Source organism: Mirounga leonina, unplaced genomic scaffold (assembly GCF_011800145.1).
Source record: "Mirounga leonina isolate KUSES-001 unplaced genomic scaffold, KU_Mleo_1.0 Mir_101799, whole genome shotgun sequence".
Lineage (NCBI taxonomy): Eukaryota > Metazoa > Chordata > Mammalia > Carnivora > Phocidae > Mirounga > Mirounga leonina.
This window is the reverse complement of record NW_023270210.1, coordinates 1,835,220-1,861,733: the sequence shown is the minus strand read 5'-3', so window position 1 is coordinate 1,861,733 and position 26,514 is coordinate 1,835,220. Positions and strand designations below refer to the sequence as shown.

Genomic DNA, 26,514 nt, shown 5'->3' with positions numbered 1-26,514 from the left:
CGCTGCGCTTGGCAACGGGCTCCTGGAGACCTGCACAAGAGAGGTTCCGGTGCAGGGGTGCAAGCCAAAGCTTGACTGGAGTGGGATTAAAAGAGAAGGGGTAGAAGCAACTGAAGTGTCCACTGATGGAGGAAATGGATGAATAAAACATGGCCTATCCACGTAAGTCTTAAAAAGGAAAGAAACGGGGTACCTGCCTGGCTCAGTTGGAATAACGTGTGACTTGATCTCGGGGTCGTGAGTTCAAGCCCCAGGTTTATTTATACTTAAATAAAGGCTTTAAAGAAAAAGAAACTGACACGTGCTACAACGTGGAAGAACCTCAAAGCAGACACAAAGATGCTGTAGGAGTCTGCTTCTGTGAGGCACACAGACTGGCCACATTCACAGAGAGAGTAGGATGGTGGGTCTAGGTTTGGGAGCCTGGTGCTCACTCAGGATGCCAGCCTGGGGAGGGGTGATGGCCCCTCAGAGAAAACTTAATGGCTTGCTACCCCCTGCAGTCCCTCCCAGGCCAGTCCCTGCTCTCCAGCAAGGCGTGACCCCCTTACTGAGGAGGAGCTTTAGCCCTCAACTATACAGCCAAGGGTGGGCCATGCTCTGAGGGTCACCAACAACCAGGAGAGGGGGGCAGGTCCCCAAAGAACTCAGAAAGGAGCACTGGCTGAGCAGGCCCGACTGCAACGCAAGCTGGGCCTGTGTGGGCATGTGGAGGCGCCTCCCCAGCGGGACACGCAAGCCATGTCCCGGGCCCCTCACACCGTGCCCCGCCCTGGCGACTCCTCCAGCAACAGCCCCTGCCTCCGAGCCCACAGAATGGAGCCTGCACCCTAGGGTCACCCTCAGGCCCACTCTGCTCCCCCATCCTGGCCGCACACCAAGTCCTTACCATCTCCACTCCCCCAACTACGGCCACGCCTTGGCTCAGGTCCTTGGCACCTCTTGCCAAATAGCCTCCGAGCCACCTGCCACAATGGCACCAGACTCAGAAAACATCAACATCATAAAAAGAGATGTCGACAGAGGTTGGACTGCTTGGCTGGGGCCCTGAGAGCAGTGGGTAGTCACCATTTACTCTGGAATCTGCCCCTGTGGAAGGGGCTTAGGACGTGGGGTCTGGCCATCTAGCGGGTGATAGGTAAGGAAAGCAGTCAGCCCAGGACTTGGTGTGCACTGGGCCACCACAGCCAGGGGCGGGGCACAAGGGGGGGGCACAGGCCTACTCAAGAGCAGAAGGCTGCTAGACAAGTGTTTAGAACCTAGGGGCCAGTTTCCGTGGGTGGCCCTCCAGTCGAGGCTGACCTGTCGCCCCCTTCACCGTCTTCCCACCCCCCCGGGCCACTAGGTGGGGTACACCAAAAGCAGCGTGGTGCAACTTTCTTCTACCTGGCCCAGGGCCTGACACCAAGGGGGTTCAGGGACTGCCTGAAGCTGGCCAGGGAAGAACCCACAGACACACTGTTTGGACTCTGGCCTCTAGAAGTTCACAGAAGGGCAAGCTCAAGGGAGGGCAAGGTAGTCAGGGCACACTTCCTGGAAAAGTGTGCCTATCCCTCAGCCTTAGCATAGCAACCACAGAGCCTCACCCATAGTCCCCCGCCCTTACCCCCCATCAGACACCACCTTGCTGCTCATGAAAGCATGGGGAGGGGGAGGGGACACTGGAGAAGGCAGCCACTGGCCCAGGCCGACCGGGTTAGGAGCAGTGTGAGTACAAGCTAGCCATTAGCACTAACATCTTCAGGAGCCCCCCAACTCCAAAAGAAAACACCTCCAGCCTGCTCCTTCTGCCCAGTCCTCAGGGCCAACAAAGGATGAGCACTGCATCAGAGACAGGGGCCACAGCAGCCCCAACCACCCAGGCTCTCAGGCTGGTCCTGAATACTAGGCCCTGCTCAGCAGAGGCTACCTACTGAAGGTAGCCGGCAGGGGCAACCACCAAGAGGGAGACCACTGCAAAAGCAGGCTCTCCAAGCAGGTAGGCACGCCCAACAGGTTCCCAGGGCTGCAGGCAGCAGAGGGGACACCCTCCCCACCACCTGGCTCTACCCTGAGCCAATCGTAGGTCGCTGTCAAGGACAAGTCTCCTCTCTTAGTAGGCATGAGTCAGAGGTCATCCTGCAAACCTTCAGGAGGAAGTGGGGCCAGGAGTGACTGGTGGCACTCTGCCATGTTCTATCTGTCCTAAAATGTGATGAACAGGACTCAGAGGAGGCAGGTAACTCTGCCACCCAGAAGCCCCAGCAGTTTACGGAATCTCCCAAGACTCCCTGGACCCAGTGGCCAACCCAACGGGTCAGACACACCCCAAGCGGTCATAAAACAGGGCCTGCCTGGGGAGCAGTAGGCAAAGGGACAGAGAGCAAGTGTGAGCCTGGGCCGAGCCTGGGATGAGGGAGCCTTTAGGGGTTAGAATAAGTTAAAAGAAAATAACCTGAAGGCCTCCAGGACCAAAGACTCTGGTAGTTCTCTATCAGAGCTACCTGCCACCACCTTCCTAGTCACTCCAGTGATGGGAGAAAGAGGCGGCCTCCTGGTAGCCTCAGTTACACGCACGAACCATGGTCACATAATAACAACTTTTATTGTCCCCAAGAGAAACTCTACTCTGCCTGCTCCATCCACCCTCCTGCAGGACCAGAGACAAGGGGCCCTGGAGCCCCAAACAACACACAACACAAAAAAGGCTCAACCCAGTGGGAAGCATGAAGCAGGCAGAAACTGGGTCCCCTGTGGCGCACCAGGAGAGCGTGCGACTGCAAGCTGCGCCAGGGGACGGGAAGCGGTAGAGGGCAGGCCGAAGTACCCGGGAGGCTGGGCTACAGGCAGCAGCGGGCACAGGCCAGGTGGCAGGCAGGGAGGAGCAGCCTCACTCCTCCTTCTTGTCCGTGGGGCCGTCTACCGCTGCCTGGAAGGGACAGAAACCACAAGGCAAGGGGTCGACAGGGTGCACCCCTCCCCTTCAGCCCCTAGCCCCTCCACCCCAAAAGGCCCAGCTGGCTGCCTTCTCCCCAAATGACAGGTACCAGGTGAGCAAGGGAAAGGTCTGCCAGTGTGGGAGGGGCCCCACTCTAACAAAGGCTGCGACCCTAATACCAATCAGGGAGGTGCAGCTGGGAGCCTCTGCTGTCACTCTGCTCTTCAAGCTGCAGGGCCCCACCCCAACCATCTTGGGCCCATGGCAGGCCCGGCATTCGAGTCCCTCCCCCAAGTCCCAGCTCAGGCCCTGCCCAGTTCTGCACATCTTTTAAGGGTCCTGCCGGTGAGCCCGCCCTACACTGAAACCACCACCAGTCCTCCTCTGGGGCCTCCTCTGGGGCCCGGGCTGTTCCTCTTCGGCTGCTGTGGTGGCCAAATTTGGGCCACCAAGCGACAAGGCAAACTGTCAGAACTTAGGGGTGTTTACCGGGCCCTCAGGTCCAATTTCCAGGCCACCTGAGCTTCCAGATTCAGCCAATCTGAGGACTCACACAGGTCTTGTGGGGGACGGGATAGGTGGGTGGCCCCAGCCTTATATCACCCCCATAGCCCATGTACAGAAGGCCAGCTGCCCGTCGCAGAGTCTCCCTGCAATGGACTTGGACTAGAGTCACGGGCCCTGCACCACAAACCAGGTGCACATGTAAGGGAAAGAGCTCTCCTCAAAGACACGGACTCCAAGCGTGAGGCCGGGCAGACCACAGTGCAGAGGGCCCACCGCACTGCTGAGGCCACTTTAGCAAGCGGCTGCCATCTGCCAAGCCACACCCCTCCTGCCTGAGAAAGGGTTCCAGCTGCTGGGCCCAGACTAGCACTGCTTGGCAGGCTCTTCTGTAGACCCAGAGTCAGCAGCAATGGAGGAAGAAAGGGGGAGCAGGAGAGAAAGCAGCCAGCCTGCCACTGGGGCCTCTTGAAGACTCTGCTGAGGCAGGCTAGGCTGGGGATGGGCCTGCTCTGGGCCTGCTCAGGGTGCGAGGGTGCGGGGGGGGGGGGGGGGGGGGGGGGGGGGGGGTGGGAATGGGGGGGGCTCTGATCCTCTCCAACAGAGCAGACCACACGTGCGGCTGACCTGTAACTTTGCGTGCTCCTCCAAGAGGCGGTCGTACTCCTTGGTCAGGCCCTCAGACTGCTTCCGCATGGCCAGAACCTCGTTTTCAGCTTTCTCTAGTTCTGGGGATGATGCAGATGAGGAGGAAAGGAAAACAGAAAGACAGGGTTAGGGAAAGAAAAACCCACCTGCTGGAGACACCAGATAAAAGTCTGAACATGTCCCCATTGAGGTTGTCTAGGAGAGCACTCCTCTCCAGAAAGCTCCCCTGCCGGCTACTGTGAGAGCCCCCTACGTGGAGGAGGGCTGGCCAACACAGCTGGGGGAAGCGGGAAAATACCAAGGACCCACTGGCCCGTTTGACAGAGGGACTCCAAGTGGCCCTAGGCACAGGTGACTTTAGGGAGGCTAAGGGCATGGCATGGGACAGCCTGAGAAGGCTGAGGTGAGAGCAGGAGGCAGGAGCAGAATCCCATCCTCAAAGCTGAGCGCTAAAAGCGGGTTGGGAGGGGCCTTCAGGAAGGGACCAGATGAACTCACAGCAGGTTCTTCGGGAACACTGCAAGCAGCTCTGGTGTAGCTTCCCGCATTCTTTCTGTCCCCACCCCAAAGACCCTGGTGATGCCGGCACCTGTGGGGAGCAGCGCTCCCCAGGCCTGGTGCTGGCCGAGATGCTCCAGAGTTAGTCTCAGAGCATCCAGGACTCCCTGGGCCCCCAGACGGACACCAGACCACTGAGCCCAGAAGCTGCACGAGCAGAGGGCCGTTTGTTCTCACCCAGCTCCTGAGCCCAAGGGCGCACTTGTTATTAATACTTTGGCACAAGAGGGGCAACCACCACTGCTGGAGCTTCCAGACTTTCAGGGGCTGGGGGACACCTGAGGACAATGCTCACTTTGCTTGTTGATGTCCAGCTCATCCTTCAGCTTCTTCAGATCAGCCTTTAGGCTCCTGTTCTCTTCTTCCACCTTCTCCTCGGCATCCCTACCATCCAACTTGACCCCGCCAACAGCAGCTTCCTAGGCAGAACGCCAAGGGCATGGGTTACTTGGGAGGGAGGGAGAGAGACAGGCGATCCAGCTCTGTCTTCCCTGCAGAGTGTGATTCCTCAAGCGGCCCCAGGACCTGCCCCTTAGGAAATGTCAGCACAGGCCAAACGCCCTGCCTCTCTTTCTCAGCAGCTCTGCGGGGTTTACCAGTCCAGCCAATGACTCAATCTACTCTCTTCTGGAGATTTCTGCCAGTCACCCCCAACTGACCAATGACCTCTGTTCCTCTCCCCAGGCTCCATAGCTCACTCTGGCCAGGAGCCCCAAACTCATCCCTGCCCGTGCAACTCTATCCTGCCTATGAATGAATCCAAGTCCATCTACCCATCTCCTTCGCAGCACAGCTCACAACTCACCTCCTCGCACAAGCCTTCTGAGACTGGCCACCTCCCGTCCCTGCCTTGTCCCCAGCTGATACAATCCTCAGGAGACCACAGGCCTTACCTTGCATTCTTCTATGCTAACCTGCCCATGGTTCACAGCACAGGGCTCAGCTCACTAGAGAGTCAGCTTTATCAGGCAAGAGTCTGGCCTGGGTGTAGCACATAGAGACAAGGTAGCAACGAGGGTGCCCCTTTCCCTGTCGAGTCCCGCGGACCCCTCCCCTACATACTCCCACCAAGAACCACCCCTTCACCTTCTACCCAACCCCTCAGCTTTGCCAACAGCCACAGTGTCACACATTTCCCAGCCTGACAGGCCAACAGTGGCCCTGGGGCCCATAGGGAATGTCACATGGCCGAGTCCAGCAGGCAGAACACACCTTCTTCAGCTGGTCATTCTCTTCCATGTACTTCTTGGCCGCCTCACTAGCACTCTCTGCCTGCTTTTTAAAGGCTTCATTGGATGCCAGCAGCGTGGCCTGCTGGGAGATGAGAGTCACCAGGCGTCTAAGCAGGCTGCAATCGAAAAAGAAGGGAGAACTGAGAAGAAAGCAGGGAAAATGACTGGCATGAATTTCTCTTGATTGCTCCTGCCCCAAGCCTGCCTCTAGCCTAGACCTGTCCTCTTGGATTGCCAGGGCATCCACGCAAGACGCCACCAGCCTGGGTCTGGCAACAGGTAGAGAAAAGGTGTAGCCTGAGAGCTGTCTTCTGCCACCAGAATGATTAATACTGCCCCAAAACGGCTGCCCGAAGCCCTGCGACTGTCCTTCAGTCCCAAAGGTACAGGAAGCAACAGACTGACAGGACACCCAGACCAGGCCTAGCTACAGCCGGAGGACCCCGAACCTAGCCCTTTGCAGCTGAGGACCTAGATTTTCCAGAGAAGCCACAGCACCATTTTCCTGGCTGTGATGTCAGGCTTGCCCCGGTAAAAAGGACTGGCTAGCACATCTGGGGGCACTTCCAACCTCTGGGCCAAATCCTCAGCCCAGCTGATCGGGGAGGCACAATCACTGCCCCATTTCAGAGAGGGGAAACTGGCTAAGGCAAGTGGTAGAGGTCAAGAGCCAAAAATGGCCACAGCAAATCCCCACTGCAGTCTGTCTGACCCCAAGATCCAAGCTTGCAACCACCACCCATTCTCAATTTGGAGGGAACCACTCCCAAGCCAAATGACAGAAAGACAAATGACTCTTCTCTTCTCTCCCCAACCCCCTTCCTAAACACAGTCTACAGGCAGCCACAACAAGCTCTTCCGGCGCCAGGGGAGCAGAAAAGGAAGAACCAGGGCCCAGGCATACGTGTCAGGTGCAGACCAGTCACGAGGGTCAAGCAGGTGGCAGCCGGGGGGCACCTGCTGCTCCATTCCCCCGACAGCCAGCCCTGTCCTTGAAATGTTACCTGACAGGAGGAAAGAGGAATGGACAAAGGCACAGCTCAAACAGTAAAAACTGTGGTGGGGGAGGAGGGAGGGAACTTTCCCCACACACCTGAGACAGAGGCCTGGGCTGGCCACAGCTATGAGGAAGGCACCTACGAGCACCCCTGGGGAACAGGGAAAGACTGCTTTGTGCAGAGTGTTTCCACAATAAAGTGCTTGCTCAGAGGAGACAAAGCAGCCTTGGATGCCTGCTCCCAGGCCGGCTTTCCCAAGGTCCTTGTGGAAACCAGCAGCTCAGACAGCCCGAGGGCATGGGATAAGTAAGAAACAAGGTGAGCTCCCCCCACCGGCACAGGCCCTGGCAGAGTCCCTGTGAGGCGCAAGTCCCCAGGCCAGGGGTGGGGGGAGGTGGGCACACAGGGGCCCTCAGAGGCCCACCACGCTCCCTGGTTTGCGGAGAGGCTCCAGGGGCCCCTGGCAGTATGGGGAAAGCCAGGCTGCTGGTTCCTGGCAGGAAGGGAGAGTTTCCAATGACATGTGCTCTCTAAAATTAGCAGCCAGACCTCGTGGCCCAGGGCTCAGGTTTCCCTGTCTCAGCCCCTGACTATACACCAGCCTGCCCCCACTGGGCTGGAGCCCTGGAAGTGGAAGGAGCTCCCAAGAACCCCCGGAACCAGAGAGAAGCAACACACCTGACTTATGTCAGCAGGGTGGAAGTCACTGGAGGGACCCAGAAAGAAAGGCAAGTGTGACCAAGCCCCAACCTCCCAAACCTCCCTGCTATGAGTGCTCAAGTGCCTGGGCAGCTCTGAGCAGATCCTGGTGATGTGGAAGAGGCCCCGCCTCCCAGATGGTGACAGACTGGGGGGAGGGCACGTGTGCCACCTGCTGGATCTAGCAGGCAAAGATGGGGCAAGTAAGCCCAAGAGTGACACCCCCCCCCCCCCAGCACAACAAGGCCAGGCAGGTGGCCGACATGAGCAAGACTTGGCTGTCCCCCTACCCCCCCGCCCTGGTTATCCAGGGAGGCTGTCCCCAGGGTGGCGGTGGTGACAGTAGCAATGCAGCAGGGGTCCAGCTCGCCTCCGTGCCCGCCCAGCCCATCCCCAGCTATGGAGAGCCAGGGCTACCACCATGAGCCCAGGCAAACACAGAGAAACTAGCACCAGAGCTGTGCAGGGAGCCTCCCGAAACCGCAGCCTGCTCCAGCCCGCCGGCCCCGGGTTCACAGCCCGTACTTAGGCTCTCTCCCTCAGTACGGGGCCGGAGCCACCAGGGCAGGCACCCTCCAGCACCCCCCACCCACTCCAGCCCCCCAAGTCCGTGTCCTCTGCCTTCCTGTTAGACCTGTTCCTCCAACCCTGCCCTGGACAATTCTGGTGATTCTTCCCTCCAGGAACCTTGTTCTCAAGGAGCTCTCCCTCCTGCTGGCCCAAGCCGCTCCTCTCGTCCTCCCTCTCTCCATTTGGCAACCTACACCAACCTAGAACCTGCCCTGGCCAAGTCACTAGCAGGACCACTTCCGGCCTAAGCGCCCGCTCCAAGGAGTGCCCTGGAATTCTTGGGGTGCTCACTCAGCAGCACCTGGTGCAGCCGATAGGTTGCCCTCCTCGCATGATTCTCCCCTGCCCCTCACTCAAGCAACCCTCACTGCCCACCAATCTCATCATCGACAGGGCTCATCTCATACTAAAGGCCGGCCCCTGGGGGTCCCTAAGCCAAGTCCAGTTCAGCCTATCTGAGGGCGGACCGTCCCTGCACCCCACTGTGCTGAAGGGCGTCGCTGGTCTCCCTGCACTCTGCATGCATGCCACCTTGCACCCTTCTCCTGCCCCCAGCCCCCACCCAGTCCTGTCCACGTCACCTCCACACACACCATCTTCCAGTCAGGTCATCCCCATTGCCAATGGGGACGGCCTCAGTACTTGTTTCCTAGCTGATTAACAGCTCCCACTAGTCTCCTCCCTACCCCTAACCATACGGCTTTGCAATCCACCCTCCGAAAGCAAGCCAGAGTGATCTTTGTCCGTGACAATCCGATCATGTCACCTCTCTCCTTAAACCCTCCGATGCCAGTCCCTCCCTGGGCCTTCTCCCCTCACCAGCCATGGAGCACTCTGCTCCAGTAACACCAGATGGCTGGCCATTCTTGGAACACGCTGGGTTCTCGCTTGCTTGGTCTCCATGCCACTGCACTCCGGTCTGCGATAGCCTCTCCTCTTCTGATGACTCAGATCCAGTTCAATCACCACCTTCCCCAAAACCCGTTTCCTGACCCTCCCGGGTCCCCCCTTTTTCGGTTCCCCCATGTGGCTGGCTGCGCTGTGCTCACTCCATGCTCCCCCTTACCACCTCTTCAAGTTGTCATTTGTTCCCTGGGGCCCCAGCTCTCCCCGACTCCGCTTTCCCTCAGCCCAGCCACACCAACGAGGACACAGGCAGAAGCAGGGGGACAGGAAGGAGCAGAGAGGTGCATGTGAGACCGTGCAAGTCAGGCTTGTGACTGCAGTGGAAGCTACGAGGCCGGTGGAAAAAACACTCACAACCAAAGCTGGGGGCCCGGGGCCAACCCAAGAGCAGGAAGCCCAGGAGCCGGCCTTCTGGAACTGCCCCTCACATACGGGGCCCCGAGTTCTTGCACCTGCCCCCAAGATGTCAGCCTGGAGAAAAGGCTGATGTACTGCCTTTTTCCTCTCTCCTGCCCCTGATCCTCTATCACACTCTGCTCTACTGCCCATGTACTATTATGCAGGTAACTGTTCTTAGCCACCCATTTCTGGACAACAGATGAGAACCCACGAGCCAAAAGGATTTCCCAAAGGTACCAGGCTGACAGAGGGGCCCAGGGTCCGGGTCCGGGTCCCAGTGACAGAGGGAAAAGCCAACACACAAACCTTAAGAAGATCTAAATGTGTCCTTGGCAGACAAAGATCATCCCCAAATACCTGAATTCGACTTGGCTTTCTTGTAAGATGTTCTTGGATACTGAGTGGCGCTCTCAATGCTTTTATAAAAGGTTGAGTAAACGAGAGAACTAGGGAGAAACAGACTCTCGATGGGGACACTAAAGAAACAGTGCCAACCGTATCAGATGGGGAAGACCGGGTTCCTGTGTGCTGCGCACCTACCCCATCTCCCTCCTGTGGGCAAGTACAGGAGGCAGACACTAGCTTAACAGGATGTGGGGCAAAAGCAAGGGGAGGGTCCTCCCAAGGGCCAACTAGAATTTTCTTTGGTTCTGGCAACCCTCCCACCCCGACTCTGTTGCCGATCCTGCCCACTTAGCATTTCCCAGGCATCTCCTGGGTACCATGCCCTCCGGTGAGTTGGGTCACTGAGTCAGCAGGACCCCACCACAGGGACAAGTAGGCAGGCAACTCCCCTTTACCCCACTGCCCCAGTGCAAGCGGGCACAGGCTAGTGTCACAGTGCCACCTGCTGACTCTGCAGGCTGACTGCAGCCCGGTGCCAGACAGAGCTCTGCAGGGCTGCTGGTGGATTCTGGGTGAACCCAGCCCATCTGTCCAGGAAAAAACATGGAGGAGGAGGAAAAGGCCACCCTGACAAGGAACCCAAAGTCAGCTGATGCCCCAGGAAAGGCTTCAGGCAAAGTGGAATGATGATAACGGCAGAAGCAACCCCAGGAAACACACACCCTTAAAGAGTCTGGAATCATGAAAAGAAGGCGGCAGGAAAACAGCAGAAAGAGTTTACTCAAGAAGATCCAGGGCAAGTCTTCCAAAAGGGCTGCTCTGAGAACATCTTCACACACATGGCTTGGCCTTCCTCTTAGCCCTCAAGTACAAAGGCTGTAGAAAATGGGGCGCTGGGGGACTAGGACCAGCGTAAATGCCAATGCCCGCAGCAACTCCAGTTAACAGCTGGTGGTGCCCGCCCGCCCTGTGGCCAGTGGGACAGCCAGAGGGGAGCGGAGCGGAAGCAGGTGGCCATCCATCCCCTAGCGCTAAAAAGAGCCAGGGGACAGGAGCAAGCTGGGTTTCTCGGGCTTTGGCAGGTTGCCTTCTTGAAACCAGCTAAGAGATTCTGTGTAATCCGGGGGACAGAAAGCAATGGACTCAAATACGTGAGTGGCCCACCTGGTGAGTGGAGAAGTTGAGGGAACGGGAGGACGGGAGCCATCAGCCCTGGGTGTGCCCAACACGGTAGTAACTAGGGTCCAAAGGAAACAAGGCAGTGCCTCCAGCAGGCAAGGTGCCATGCTCAGAGCCTGGGAAACATGCTTGGACCAGGGCATCCAATTAAAGGACGAGAAGTAGCTTCAGCTACACTGTCCAATGTGTAGGCCACCGGCCACATGTGTCCTTTTCAGTTTAAATCAATTAAAACGACATTAGATGGCAGGCCCAGTTCCGTGGTGACACCAGTGCGCTCCTTCGCAGCCTGAGCACTTTCAGCCTGCACACAGCTGGGACGGTGCCAGGCTGGAGGAGCCCCAGTGGTCCCATTCCATCTAGAACCCTGCTCCCCACTCCCCCACGCTCTGCCTCAGAAAGGGGCCCTCCTGGAACGCCAGGCTTTCAGTGACCTTGGGGTTAGGAAGAAGGAATCTCTGCTTGCTTGGCACCCTGCCCCAAAGGAGGTCATTCACATCTGCTTTTGGAGCATGAGGAAGTCATTTCTTCGGTCCAAATCAAATAGCTGAACAGACAATCCGTACTTTAAAAGTCGACGCTTGTTCCGATGCATGTCACATGATCCTTCCTGGACAACGTGTAGAGAACTCCCCCCACCCTGCTTTCCTGCTGCCCCATCATCAGAGCCCCTCGTGGCCCAGCACCCACAGGACAGCGTGGGCAGCTACAACTGCGCTGAGCGGCCCTGGGGCAGGGCGGGGACAGGGCTTCTGGAAGAGACTTACCCAGTGCCTAGACCTGCAGCGCTCAGAAACTAACAACCACAGCCAATACAGCAACAGATGGAGCGACAGACCAAGTGGGACTGAAGGCCAAACCCACACCTGGCCTTCTGTGATAGGGCCTCCACCCCCACATCACTCTATCTTCCAACAGGCGTGAGCATCAGGATTTTAAAAAACCCTTAGTTACCTTATCTAGATACCAATTTAAACAGACAAACTATAAAAACCCAAACCCAAAACCTGCATGGTCATCAGGGAACTGTGAATGGCCTCAAGTTTACGTTACGAAGCTGTTACTGTAAAGTTCTTACACATCAGATGTTAGTATCCCTTATGATTTTTTTTTTTTAAAGATTTTATTTATTTATTTGAGAGAGAATGAGAGAGAACACATGAGAGGGGATAGGGTCAGAGGGCAAAGCAGACTCCCTGCCGAGCAGGGAGCCCGATGCGGGACTCGATCCAGGGACTCCAGGATCATGACCTGAGCCGAAGGCAGTCGCCTAACCAACTGAGCCACCCAGGCGCCCCTCCCTTATGATTTTTTTAAAAAGTCCCTCTCTTTTCAGAGATAAACCGAAATTTTGTTTTACCTGTAAACATGGTATCTGGGAAAATAATCCACAGCCAGGGGCACCTGGGTGGCTCAATTAAGCATCTGACTCTTGGTTTCAGCTCATGAACACGGGGTCCTGGGATCAGCTCGCGTTGGGCTCTGCTCAGTGTGGAGTCTGCCTGAGATTCTTTCTCCTGCCCTCTGCCTCTGCACCCCCCCACCCCACCCGGCTCAGGCACCCACGTGCTCTCTCTTAAATGAATAAATAAATAAATAAAATCTTAAAAAAAAAAATGCACAGCCAGGGGACAGTGGAGGTGGGGAGATAAAATGGAAGTGGCCAGGAGACTCCCACTGCTGAAACTGTCATGTTGGGGGGGGGGGGACGGGACTGTCCTTCTTTTCTGCCTCTATAAATGGTTATGTTGTCTATGTCAACAAAGCTAGCAGCAGCCCTGGGTGAATCCAGTGCTTGGCCAACGCTGAGAGCCCCCAAGCACCATCTAACTGGGTGTCCTGAGGATGCCCATCCCCCAACCCTGTGTTCCTGCCGCAAGGCCTATCCCACTCTACTCCGCCCCCCACCCCCATGCTGGGCCCCACAACACAAGACCCCTGAGGGCCAAAACTGGGCCTTCTCTTTGACTCCCTGCCTGAGCTTGGCATAGCTTACCACACAGTGGGGAAAATCCCAGAAAACTCTTATCACTACTCAGAGTGAAATTGAGAATGGCTACCATTTACTAAATACTCCCTATGTGCCCGAAATGATGTGGAGAACATACCTGAATCACCTCAATCCCCACACCAAGAACACAAGAAAAGCATCCTCAACCTCACTCTACAGATCCGGGGAAAGGCTCAGAGAAGTTTAGTGACTTTCCCGAGGTTACCAAACTGCCAATAACAGACCCAGGATCCAAACTCAGACCCAATTTCCAAATCCCACTATGGTCACACCGGCTTGCCTCTCAGGGCCACCATGGGTCATTATGGAGGGGGAGAGGGAAGCAGCCAGGGTCAAGGCAGAGCAAGAGAGCCCAGGCTAGCCACTGGCCCCTGCCTGGCACGCATGCACCCCAGCAGGGACACAGGCATCAACCATCTGCAGAGCCAAACATCAGAAATAAGCAGTCCTGACCTGAAGGCAAAGCAGAGCCCGCCTTGCTTGCCTCAGAGGGTCTTGATGAATTTTACCCTGTGGGTTAAAAGGGACTCAATCACCTTCAAATAGACAACCCAGCCCCCAGGTCACTGGCCATGAAGGAAAGGAACTTGGTAGAGCGGCACAGGGGCAGACCCATCTGACTGCAGGAGTGGACTGCAGTGACACCATCCAGCCTGGAGGGAATAGGCAGAAAAGCAGCCATCCCTGTGGATCAAATTCAGGTCATTAATACACACGGAGGGGTGGACCTTCCTGGGTCTGGACGGTGAGCACTATCTTGACCTTGACTGACATTTTAGCAAAAGCAGAGAAGAACACTCGAAACAGCACGGGAGGAGCTGCCGTGTGGCTACACTCCCAGCCACCCCAGAGGGACGATGGCCAGCTGCCGGTCTCCAAGTGGGGACGTAGAAACCAAGGAAATGGGTGTGCAACAGTAAGTTACTGGCCGGGCCCGCAGCTGCCCGGATCTGCACTCGGCAGCAGCCTATCCCAGGCCCCCTGTCCCAGACCAGAGGCCCCCAGTGTGCACCTTCTGAAGGTTCAGACACTGTGTTTTTCTAACGCCCCTGGGGTCCCTACTATAGGAGCTCAGGAGACCTGAAGAGCTGCGCTTCCAATCTACAACGCCTGGCACGGCAGTCTGACAAGCTCAACCTGGACGCAAGCCTGACGCCCTCCCTATGTGCCTACAACCCCCTATTCAGTCCCCAAGGTTTAGGCAGCCCTCGGCGTGTGCCTAGAACCTTGGCACAGAGCTGATCGGCCTACAGGGGACAAGCCCAGGTTCCCATGCCGTACCTCACAGGCTGCCCGGGGCCCCGGAGGACAGTCCGCTGGGCCGGCTAACGGCACGGCAAGGGCCTCACAGGGCAGACTCAGGAGAGAAACCTCTGGGAAGCATGAAGAGGTGATTTAGCTGGGCCACCGGGGGGGGGGGGGGGGGGCGGGTTTCCAGGCAGAGGCCACAGAAATACTTGGGGAAGGGGACCCATGTGGCCAGTTCATGACATGGGGAGGCCAGAGCAGAGATGGCAGAGGGCTGCGGGGAGGGATCACATCCCAAAGGACCTGGGTATCAAGCCTTTATGCCAACGGTGCTAGGAAAGCACTGGAAGCAGGGTCAGCGGGGTCCCCACCATGCTCCCGATGAGGGCCCCGCTAGGAACCAGTACTATCGCCAGCCGCCCTTCTGAGCAACGCTCTCCTCCTCTGTGGTCCTCACATCCACTAACCCGCTGTCTCCAGGTCTCTACCCCAGTCTTGCCTCTCCTGGCACATTTCCTTTCCCCTCCAACTCAAGGGAAGTGGAGCTGCCGGCACCTCCCTCTCACTCCTCTGTCAACCCTTTCATGAAGCAGCCTGCAGCTGCCCGGCCCCCCTCCAGTGAGCTCTGCTGGCTCCCTTCCCTCCAGGGCATGCTCCTTCCAGCACTGCCACTCTGCAAGTGCCCCCAGCCAAACCACCGGTGCCCCAGCCTTCGAAACCTGGCGTTCCTGCTGGCCTCTCCCCTTCTCTCATCAGCACCCCTCCGCCCTCTCGCGCCCCCCCCCCCCAACTACCACGCCCTGGTTCGGGCCACCAGCTGCACTCCCTCCAGCAACCTCTGACTTGGTCTCCCTCTGTCAGGGCTCTCCTGCTCCACCCCAACCTTTGACCATTGCCAAGCATGAAGACAACTCTGACCGAGGGGCAGTGCTACTGGAACAAGTCCGCACTCTACCACACGGAGGTCAGACACAAACTCAGGAACCGGCATTCAACGCTCCACCCCAGCTCTCACTCCCCCTGACCCAGCCACCCTGCGTGGCCTGCCCCTCCCCACGTTCAGCCAGAACCTACTGTCGCTCAGGGACTGAACCAGCGCCTTCCAGTGCAATGTGTGCCAACAGGAGCGACCAAGGCAGATGCGTCAAACAGGACTGGGAGGCCCAAAGCACCTGGCCTAGCTGAGGTGCACGCAAAATGGCAACTGAGGGAAGTTTTCCACTGTTCACGACCAGAAAAATGGGGAAGATGAGCTCAGTGTTCAAGAGTGGGCAATTGGCTAGACACACAAGAATGCTGGAGAGGCAGATCGCTTGTCCTAGAATGATGCTCACGATAAACTCAGTAGAAAGAAAATGCAAGCTCCCACATGGCAGCTACTGCTTGACCCTGTCTTTTCTGTTTGTTTAAGTAGGCCCCATGCCCAGCGTGTAGCCCAATGGGGGCTTTGAACACACGACCCTGAGATCAAGATCTGAGCGGAGATCAAGAGTTAGACGCTTAACCGACTGAGCCACCCAGGTGCCCCCCCCACCCCCGACCCTGTTTCTAAGAAACGGGCAGACTCTGTAGGGAAAGAATCCAGGTACGGAGGTCTCATCGTTCTAAGTATGACTTCTCGGCTCTGCCAAGAGGCAGCTCTGGGGACTGGGGAGAGGTTTTTGAGCTTCTCTGCACCCCCGATTCTTCTTCGCAAAGCTACTGTAAAAATTATCTTGTGCCTAGTATATAGAACACCTAGCAAGCGGTAGCTGCTATCAGATGTCAAAACCTCTAGAAAGGCACACAGCAAAAGTATAGGTCAGCAGCAGTTACGGTAGCAGTAACATTTCAAAGAACTTATTTTTTATTAATTTCAAGCCTCATCTTCCTCCAAAGACTATGTTACCTGATGACCATCTTCAGATGTATGAAAAGGGACAGAATCATCTAAGAGATTATAGAGTCGTGAGACCCATGAAACCAAGATTAATAAATGAAGACATGCAGAAAAGTAGATGCTGGCTTACAGAGATGGCACAGGAGCCTTTCTACCAAAAGCCAGGCAGTAACCACTCAGAGAACAGAACAGCCCACTATCTGGTCTACAGTCAGAGGTAGGCTGAAAACCAACAACCCAGTACTGGCAGCTCACACCGACGCAGACGAGCTGGTAGTGAATAGGGGAGAGGAACTAGGCGTGAGCCTGGGCACGGCCACTTGGAGTCTGTGCGACTCGGGCCACTCCATCTCTTGGGCTGCCCTTCTCCATTCATAAGCCCGCCAGAACTACACAGGTTATTAAAGTTCTTACTGGCTTTGAACAGAACCAGAACCCAAACAAACCACACAAAGCACTCACATGTAGAGGTGAGGCCACAGGGCTGCAGTCTGAGAGAAGCCCTTAGCAGGTGAGAACACGCAGCGCAAGAGGGGAGGAGCCTACCCAAAGCCACACCCTGACCTGGTAGAGCCAGTCTCCCCACTTCCAATTTTGAGTCCTTCTTCAGACACTGCCAGCCCCCCAAGTGTGGTTCCGTGCAGCATGGTACTGCGGGCACCCCTCTGCTATCACCCCAACATGGGGCAGTGAGGGCTACTCACGTGCACAGCTCCCCCAACTACTCTGACCTCTTTCTGCAGCAATAACCCAGCACTGTCTCCTGTTGAGTAATGCTCACGCGTCCGTCGAGCTAAGTAAGACTGTGAGTGGGAACCCACAAAACTGTCACAATACAACCGAACCTGACCCAGCAAAGACAAAGAGACAGCTCTTGCTCGTTCCTTTACAGGTTTGCACACAGCTAACAAGAATCACTGGCTCAGGGGCACCTGGCTGGCTCGGTCAGTAGAGCACGTGACTCTTGATCTTGGGGTTGTGAGTTCGAGGTGCACGTTGGGTATACAGACTACTTAAAAATAAAAAAAATATTTTAGGGGCGCCTGGGTGGCTCAGTCGGTTAAGCGTCTGCCTTCGGCTCAGGTCATGATCCCGGGGTCCCAGGATTGAGCCCCGCATCGGGCTCCCTGCTCTGCGGGAAGCCTGCTTCTCCCTCTCCCACTCCCCCTGCTTGTGTTCCCTCTCTCACTGTCTCTGTCAAATAAATAAATGAAATCTTTAAAAAAAAATTAAATTAAATTAAAAATAAAAATTAAAAAATATTTTAAAAACTCAAGAGAGTCCCATCAGCGAAGACATGTAGAACAAAACAAGAAATGAGCCCTCGGCGCAGAGCAGGGAGTATGTGCTAACAGGTGAGAGAAGACATTCTTCAGAGAGAGAAAGCGCTACAGACATTACAGGGCAGACACAGCCCGGTTTATGAACCACGCAGGTAAATGAGGAGAGCGAGACGGTGCTCCCGCTGTTTGAAATGCATCTGACTGGATCCAGACCTAGCTAGGGGACTCCTGTCCCAGGGAGTGAAAGCCCACGGCACGGCCCGAACTGCCACCCACTGTCGGCCTCCAGGGAAGTTCGCACCGCACATGCGCCACAGCAGAGCTGTCCACGCTCGCCCGTGCACGGGGCTCACCCGGAGCTTGCTCGCCCGGGGGCCGGGAGCCGGGAGCCAGTCTGCGGAGCTGCATTTCCAAGAAGCCTCCAGTTCCTACTGAGGCGACTGGGCCACAGGCCATCAGAGCAGTGAGGCGCCAAGGGAGCAGGACACCACTGATCCATTTCCAATGACTGAAAAGAGTAAGAGGCAAAAAGGAACAGAATGCCCGGGAGGACTGATGTGGGAAAGTGGTTTTTAATAGTAAAAATTTCAAACCAGCTCACATATCTGAGAACAGGGAACTAGTTACACACACTGGTCCCCTCACATGACAGACTACATGACCGTTAAAAACAAGAGAAGTCTGCATGAGTCATGGAAAAATCACCAAGACGTATCATTCAGTGAAAAGGGCAAGTCAAAGCAGAGCAAAAAAACCCATGGCACTTGTGAAAGAAAAGTTACACATTACATAAAACATGACTTTAAGAGTTCGGAAACATCCCATTATTACCCATCTCCGCGGAGGAGACAAAGTGCTCACTCTTGTGCCTGACATTCCTGTATTATTTGAAGTTTAGGGGCCTCTATTTTACAATGAGCAAGAATAACTTTATAATCAGAGCAACAAAGATTATAGTTTTGTTTTTATTTGAAGTTATTTCCTGCAAGCCACGTTACAGGTTGTGTGGACATCAAGTCTGGACAAGAACTTTCCATTGCTAACATTGTGCAAAAAGAGAAGTTGCTCAAGGACCACAGCCGCCATATAGGATCTGAGCCCTAGACTAGGGAGGAGTATGTATTTCTAGAAAATTCCAGAATGATTCAACTGATCATTTGTGGGCAACTGGTGAATCCACACTGACCCCTGGGGTCACTGTTTCCTTTTCTAAGAAGTTGCATGAGACCAACCTCACAAGTTTTTGGATCGGCTACTGGACAGGGACACAGGAGAGCACAGCAAAGCATCTTCTAGCTACAACGGAGAGGCAGGAGATTTGTGGCTGCTGAAACAAGCAGGCCCAAGAAGCTACTCCAGCCACTTGTCATGTCTGACTTACTGTGTTTCACACTGCAGAGTCCACTGCAGGCTTTCGTCTTCCTGACGCTGCTTTCCTTAAAGCTGTGCTATCCTGGAGCAGTCCTTAGTTTTCTTTCTGTCCTTCCTATCTTTCAGATAAAACATAAGCTTGCCAGGGAGTCCCCTCCCACCCCACCCCCCCCGAGCCTCTATGGGCTCTTTTTTTTTTTTTTAAGATTTATTTGCGAGAAAGAGAGAGCACACACGCACACAGGGGTGGGGCAAAGGGGGAGAGAGAATCTGAAGCAGATTCTGCACTGAGCACGGAGCCTGATGATCCCACAACCCTGAGATCACGACCTGAGCCGAAACCAAGGGTCAGACACCCAACCGACTGCGCCACCCAGGCGCCCCTCTGTGGGCTCTTTAGACACAGCGAACTCTTCCTCCTCCCTTGGACTCACCTGCAGTTAGACGCAATCCTCTGGACCTGCCTCCCTTTCAGGCTCAGACCACAAAATCACGCTTCATTTTGGAGCTTCCCGAAACCCTCCAACTCCAGGGTACCTGTCCTCCCAGCCTTCTCATTGCCTGACTCTCCAGTTTGAAGACAGCATGCTTGCAGACCCCTTCAGTGATCCAACAGACCACCTGGAAAAGCTCTGCCCTTCCCAGCTCCAACCCTGCCACACTCCAACGTGGACTGAGAGTAATCAAGGTCACCTGAACAACTGATTTTTCCTTTGAAAACCTGAAACCCAGGCAGGCAGCCATTCTAATGCCTAATGAAGAAGGATGTCCCAGTGACCAGAGGCAGAAGAGCCCAGCTAGAGGATTCACATGCTACCCTGCCAACCTCTGGAAGCCCTTGGCCTGAGTACGTTTACTCCCAGCCCATCAGTACATTCAACGGCAGCCAGGCCCCTCTGATGAGCAGCCCTGTGAGCAGAAGGCAGCAAAGCGGCCTCCGGACTCAAAAGAGGTGCTTTATATCACTTTAGTCTTAACTCAACTAGCCACCCCCTTGGCACTGACTGAGGCACTCAGTCTTACCAAAAAACCCACCAGAAATAGGCTGCTCCTGCAACACGTCTACACTGGCGACAGACATGCTCTCAGCCCCTTTGTGCCACTTCTGCCCACTCTTCTCAGGTCAGGTCCCCATGCCCAAAAGGCCCCTATTCAATTGGTCCCTTTAAGCCGGCCTCCAAAGATCCTCTCCCAGAGGGCAACGCCTCATCACTCACTTCAACCTCCTTACAGAAAGCAAGCTGGGCATGCGTTTGCCCTAAAAGAGCAGGTGGCAAGTTACGGCAAAGCCAGAACACAAGTCTTCTGACATTCCGATCGGACCTCTCCCACTCACCACACTGCCTCTGGAGGTCAGAAGGAAAATCAGAGGCCTCTGGGGAAATCAGGGCCTCCAGTTCAAGGCCACAGACTGAATAAGTCAAAGTCACAGGCGAGCCCAGGGGTCCCTTCCCTCACTCACAAGGACAGCAGCAAAGAAAAGCCAGCAATATAGAGATTCCGCTGGGCACGGAAAAGCTTCATGTGGAAGTGCTCCACGGCCCCGGGGTTATTCTGCAGGTTCACCTTCTCCGTCACGTCGTCATACTTCCGGATCTCACGTACAGCGTCTGCGGCAGAAGACACACAAGGGCATTAGCTCCTGCTCAGGCCAATACTGGGCTGTCAAGAGGAGACAGGCGGCATAAGTCAAGGTGACCTCACTTCCCCCAGATCTGTCACCCCAGGTATCTCCCCTTCTACACACACCTTGGGGAGGACGCCTTGTCAGAAGCTCTGCCCTGAGACCCATTCTCCTCTGGCTTTTTTCATGGTACTCCCTGGCCCCATTCTACCCAGACCACAAACTCGCTCTGTATCAAGATGCTAATCAAGTCTGAGGTGTTGCTGGCAACATCCACGGAGCCCCCAGTGTCTGGTTCTGTTTACTTCAAGTCAGGCTGGCTATCAGCTGCCCCACCAATAACCCAGGGTCGTCCTGTTCACGTAAATCCCCACGGAAGAGGCATGAGCAGCCTAGGAGTCAAGACCCCGAGACTGCCTGTTGAAGACAGGCTTTTCCATTTCAAAGCTTCATAATGGGTTTTATTATTTAAACTGCCTTATTCTAAGAACAAGTATCATTAAAATGTCCATACTACCCAAAGCAATCTGTACAGATTTAATGTCATCCCTATCAAAATGCCAACAGCAGTTTTCACAGTTAGAACAAACAATCCTAAAATCTGTATGGAACCACAAAAGACCCCAAATAGCCAGAGCAATCTTGAAAAACAAAACAGGAGGGATCACAATTAGATTTCAAATTATATTACAAAACAATAATAATTAAAATAGTATGGCACTAGGATAAAAACAGAGACAGAGATCAATGGAATAGAACAGAAAAACCCAGAAACAAACCCACAATTATATGGCCAAATAATCTTCGACAAAGCAGAAAAGAATATCCAATGGGAAAAAGTCTCTTCAACAAATGGTGTTGGGAAAACTGGATAGCCACATGCAGAAGAATGAAACCAGACCCCTTTCTTTCACCATACACAAAAATAAACTCAAAATTGGGGCACCTGGGTGGCTCGGTCGTTAAGCGTCTGCCTTTGGCTCAGGTCATCATCCCAGTGTCCTAGGATCAAGCCCCGCATTGGGCTCCCTGCTCGGCGGGAAGCCTGCTTCTCCCTCTCCCACTCCCCCTGCTTGCGTTCCCTCTCTCGCAGACGCTCAACGACTGAGCCACCCAGGCGCCCCAAATAAAATCTTTTTAAAAAAAAAATCCTTGAAGAGAGCACAGGCAATAATTTCTCTGACATCGGCTGCAGCAGCGTTTTTCTAGATATGTGTCCTGAGGCAAGGACAACAAACTATTGGGAGTACATCAAAATACAAAGCTTCTACAGTGAGGGAAGCAATCAACAAAACTAAAAGGCAACCTACAGAACGGGGAAAAGATTAAAAAAAGTCAAAGACGATACAAAAAAATGGTTTTATTCTGATTACAAAACAAGTGCACGCTCATCAAAAATTCAAATATACCAGAAATGTGCAAAGAGAAAATATCCCATGACATAAGCACCTCCAGCAAGCACAGGACATGTGGTCATCTTACCCAAGGCAATCACTTTGAGCCCCATTACTCCATTTTCTCTGTAATACACATCCTAAGCTGAAATTACCCTAATTACAGGTTTATTGTCCATCTCCCCTGAAATAGACTACGTACCACAAGAGCAGAAATCTTTTCTGCCACATCCAGGACCTAGCATAGCTCTGGGTGCATAGGGGGCATGCAAATAACTGAATCGTGAGTAGTCTCTGCTCCGGAGAGGCACCGGTAGCCATACAGTGCTCTAGCTTACAAATACATTTACATCTATTTGTGTATGTCGTAGAAATGGAACCATCTACTGCTTTCCGCCCCCACCCCTTACCCGAGACATCTTTTTAAGTCAGTACATAAAAATCTATCGAGAAAGGTCTCTTAAGAGACCCCCATGGGGGGGCACCTGGGTGGCTCAGTTGGTTAAGCGACTGCCTTCGGCTCAGGTCATGATCCCAGGGTCCTAGGATCGAGTCCCCCATCGGGCTCCCGGCTCAGCAGGAAGCCTGCTTCTCCCTCTCCCACTCCCCCTGCTTGTGTTCCTGCTCTCGCTGTCTCTGTCAAATAAATAAATAAAATCTTTAAAAAAAAAAAAAAAGAGACCCCCATGGGAGAGGAGTAAGGTACCACTATATTGATATTGTTAGGTTAGTTTTTAGTTTGAGACTGCTTGGGGTTTTTTGTTTTTTTTTTTTAAAGATTTTATTTATTTGAGACAGAGAGAATGAGAGAGACAGCACATGAGAGGGGGGAGGGTCAGAGGGAGAAGCAGGCTCCCTGCCAAGCAGGGAGCCCGATGTGGGACTCGATCCAGGGACTCCGGGATCGTGACCTGAGCCGAAGGCAGTCGCTTAACCAACTGAGCCACCCAGGCGCCCGAGACTGCTTGGTTTTTAAGCTGACCTCACATTATAAAAAAATCTGCCTCCCTTTGCTGGCATCCTGGTATTAATCTGTATCACGAAGCAAGCATTCTCCACCACTATTAGCAGAAGTCTAAACCAGGCCAACAACATGCCTATTTGTTATGAACTAAGTGTTCCTGTCCCCCAACCCCCAAGATTCCTATACTGATAACCTAACCCCCAATGGAATGGTATTATGAGGTGGGGCCTTTGGGAGGGGCAGATCATGAAAGCAGGGCCCTCACCAAACACCAAATCTGCCAGCACCCTGATCTTGGACTTCCAGCCTCCAGAAATGTGAAAAATAAATATCTGTTGTTAAGCAACACGGTCCATGATATTTTTGTTATAGCAGCCCAATATAAGACCTAAAATTTAAAATGTTCATACCCTTGGGCTCATCAATTCCACCTCTATGGATTTATCCTACATAAACATTTGCATAAATGTGCAATGATACCAGTATGCCTATAAAGAACTGAATTACAACAAAACCATATGTTATACTACAGATTTATTTTTTTTAAAGATTTTATTTGAGTGATAGAGCGCGCGCGAGCATGCGCACGCACACGCACATAAGCAGGGAGAGGGGCAGAAGGACAGGGAGAAGCAGACTCCCCACTGAGCTCGGAGCCCAATTAGGGGCTCAAACCCAGGACCCTGAGATCACGACCTGAGCCGAAGGAGCCACCCAGGTGCCCCAGGATACCAGACAATGTTTAAAAAGGTAAGATTGCTGTAAATGGAAAACAGTGTGTACTATGGTCTGAATCCAATCCCAAACAGTACGTAGCATTTTAGTAAATATGTCCGCACAGAAAAGTGCCTGTGGATATGTACAACAAAGTATTAACGATGGTTTTTCTGTGAGACATGGGATTATGGGAGGACTTTAACTTTCTGGGTTAAATTTCTGACCTTTTAAGAACGTGTTATTTTTGTGATTTAAAATAAAACAAAACAGGGGCGCCTGGGTGGCTCAGTCGTTAAGCGTCTGCCTTCGGCTCAGGTCATGGTCCCAGGGTCCTGGGATCGAGCCCTACATCGGGCTCCCCGATCCGCGGGAAGCCTGCTTCTTCCTCTCCCACTCCCCCTGCTTGTGTTCCTTCTCTCACTGTATCTCTCTCTGTCAAATAAATAAACAAAATCTTAAATAAATAAATAAATAAATAAAACAAAACCTGTTTGAAGGACCTGGGTGGTGCAGTTAAGCATCCAGCTCTTAGTTTCAGCTCAGGTCATGATCTCAGTGTAGTAAGACTGAGCCCCATGTCAGGCTCCATGCTCAGTGCAGAGTCTGCTTAAGACTCTCTCTTCCTCTCCCTCTCCCCTGCCCCCTCCACCAAGCTCAAGTGCTCACTCTCACTAAAATAAACAAATCTCTAAAAAATAAAAAAATTAAGTAAAATAAAAACATGTTTTTCTACACCCTCACATCTGCATCCAGGAACCCCGCCACCCTAAGGACCACCTTGGGCAATGGCGGGGAGCACACTGGAATGGGGGTGTTAGGCCACACTAGCCCAAGTCACACAACACAGTGCTGCCTTCCGTATCTCAGGCCTCTGGACCAGCACCTGGCCCCTGGATGCTCATCAAGCCCACTCCCCCACCACCCCCTCAGACCTGCCCCAGACTCCTCCCAGTGAAGGCTAGGGGCCAGCCAGGGCTGCAGCTCTAGCTAGTTATGCCTATCACCTTTCACCAGGATTTCCTGCTAGCTAACATTTATATTTGTAGAAGTCTCGACAGACCTCTCTAGATTACACTTCTTACTGTTAAGGATAGGAAGCAGCCAGTCATCAAAGCCGGTATCTCTCTAGAACTTCCAAGCACTTCCCTGACCTCAAAGAAGAATGGCACCTCTGCCAACTCCTAGGTTCTGCAGAGAGCCTCCCTGGCCCATCAGCTGTGCTAGGAAATGGGGAGCTCATGGGGCCTGTACAGAGGGGCAAGGCCCTGAGGCAGCACGGGGGCACAGCCCCTCCCCACCCCAATTCTTGCCCCCACCCTACATCCAAAACTCTGAAGTCTGTTTTTTTTAATGCCCAAAGGATGACACACATATTCCCTAGCCCCTCCAGGCTTAGAGACCACTCAGGGAAGGAACCCTGATTGGAAAGAGCTACTTCTTGGGGCCTTGCCAAGTATTCAAGAACAGCACAGTATGCATATGTGGGCAGCTGGTACCCACCCTACACCGTTGGGAAAGGGTAGGCTGCACCTGGCCTGTTCAGAGGAAGTCCTGCCTGAACATAGCCCATCAGGAGCCAAGACATTAGGAAGGAAAAATGCCTAATGCTGCAGCTAGTGGATGGTACCTTGCACATTCCCCCCGAACTATGGCCCCCTGCCCCCCCCCCCCACTGCCACATTTCTGCTGGAGACTCAGGGAGAGAGGAGTGTTCTGAGCCTAAGTGGGCATCAACACCTTGGAGACAGGACCAGTGTCTACAGCAGAACCCAGCCAATACTTTAGAATCCACGCTGAGGGACACAGTGACCACTTAGTGCAGCACACATTTAACAGCCAGATGAAAATTATATTGATCTCTCTGGTCTCCAATCATACCACCACATCACAAAATGCTTGCCTTCCACCTTAGTACCCTAAGGCCCCAGGCCCCATCCCGGAGCATGCCCTGGGACCAGCTTATCTTCCAAGCCTGGCTGGTATGCACCTCAACATGGTGTTTATAGAACTTCACAGCTAGAAGGACCCAGAAAGACCTGAAGCCTGACCCAGATCCAGAGAGCTCTAGGATACACTGCCAGACCTCTCAGTGCCCCCCCCCCCACAGCTTCCTACCCAGCCCCGCTCCCTGACCATTTGGTCGCTCAGTCCCTTATTCACAGACTCTCTACGTGACTGAAGTGCAGTGCTGCTTAAACCAAGATCAACATGGACCAATCAGCTTCTCTTGGTTTCAGTTCTGGAATGACGTGAGGAGCCAGCCCAGGAAAGTGAAGTGGTCATCACAGGGTGCATAAAGGTTGCTGGTCAAAGTAAAGGCCCAAGCCAGCAGTCAGCAGCACTCTGTTCAGGGATGAGGGAGCCTCTTCCCAAGAAGACAGAGACACTGAAGGGGTCTGTCTCTGGGAAGCCCAACCTGTAAGCTACATGTGGAACGTGGCACAGGGCTTTGCAGCAAAGGCTATGCCGTGGCAAAGGGTCTGGGGTGCGTAGCTGCCCTCAGCCACGGTTCACTCACCAATAACCAGCAGCACAAGGATGACAATGAGGACTACAAAGAAGGTGTTGCCGTAAGTCACTACCAACTCCACCAGGCGGGACTTGAAAATCTTCTGCCATCTGTGAAAACAAAAGGGTTGAAGAAATAAACATCCACTTGGGCCCCAGGGCCCCGAGAACAGAAAGCCACTCTTGCACCGTTTTCCAGTGGCTGAATATCCTGAACAGACTCAGCCTCGACTGCCTGCAGTTCTCCAATTTATGACATCTATTCAAGAGCGCGGGGGGGGGGGGGAGATGCTTGTCCACGTGCAGAAATTTCTTTAAAAAAAAAAAGCCACACTCTTAAAAACACTAAGAGTCTCTGGGGAGGGAAACAAAAACATTCCTTTTAATTATTATTCAAGGATAATTAACACACAGCATACTACTAGTTTCAGGAGCAGGGAAATGGAAAACTTTTCATTGCATTCCTCTACGTAATGTTCAAAATGCTTGCCACGTACACATTATTTCTTCAAACGGTTTCTCCACATGACCCATGTGGGTTCATCTAGACCTCCACCACC

At 53.9% G+C, this 26,514-nt stretch overlaps 1 protein-coding gene across 5 annotated transcripts in view; it reads right to left on the bottom strand.

Annotated features, from left to right (window-relative positions):
- Nucleotides 1-2,565: 2,565 nt before the first annotated feature.
- The window catches only part of BCAP31 (B cell receptor associated protein 31), a 27,409-nt gene continuing 3,460 nt past the window's right edge, over nt 2,566-26,514 (bottom strand). For all 5 annotated transcript variants that reach the window (XM_035011346.1, XM_035011356.1, XM_035011365.1 and 2 more), the window contains exons 3-8: nt 25,965-26,065; nt 20,210-20,357; nt 5,840-5,975; nt 4,923-5,046; nt 4,049-4,149; nt 2,566-2,908 (exon numbers count right to left, since the gene is read on the bottom strand). In XM_035011346.1, the coding sequence (XP_034867237.1) occupies nt 2,870-2,908; nt 4,049-4,149; nt 4,923-5,046; nt 5,840-5,975; nt 20,210-20,357; nt 25,965-26,065 (649 nt within the window). In that variant the 3' untranslated portion in view covers nt 2,566-2,869. The remainder of the gene's footprint in view (nt 2,909-4,048; nt 4,150-4,922; nt 5,047-5,839; nt 5,976-20,209; nt 20,358-25,964; nt 26,066-26,514) is intronic.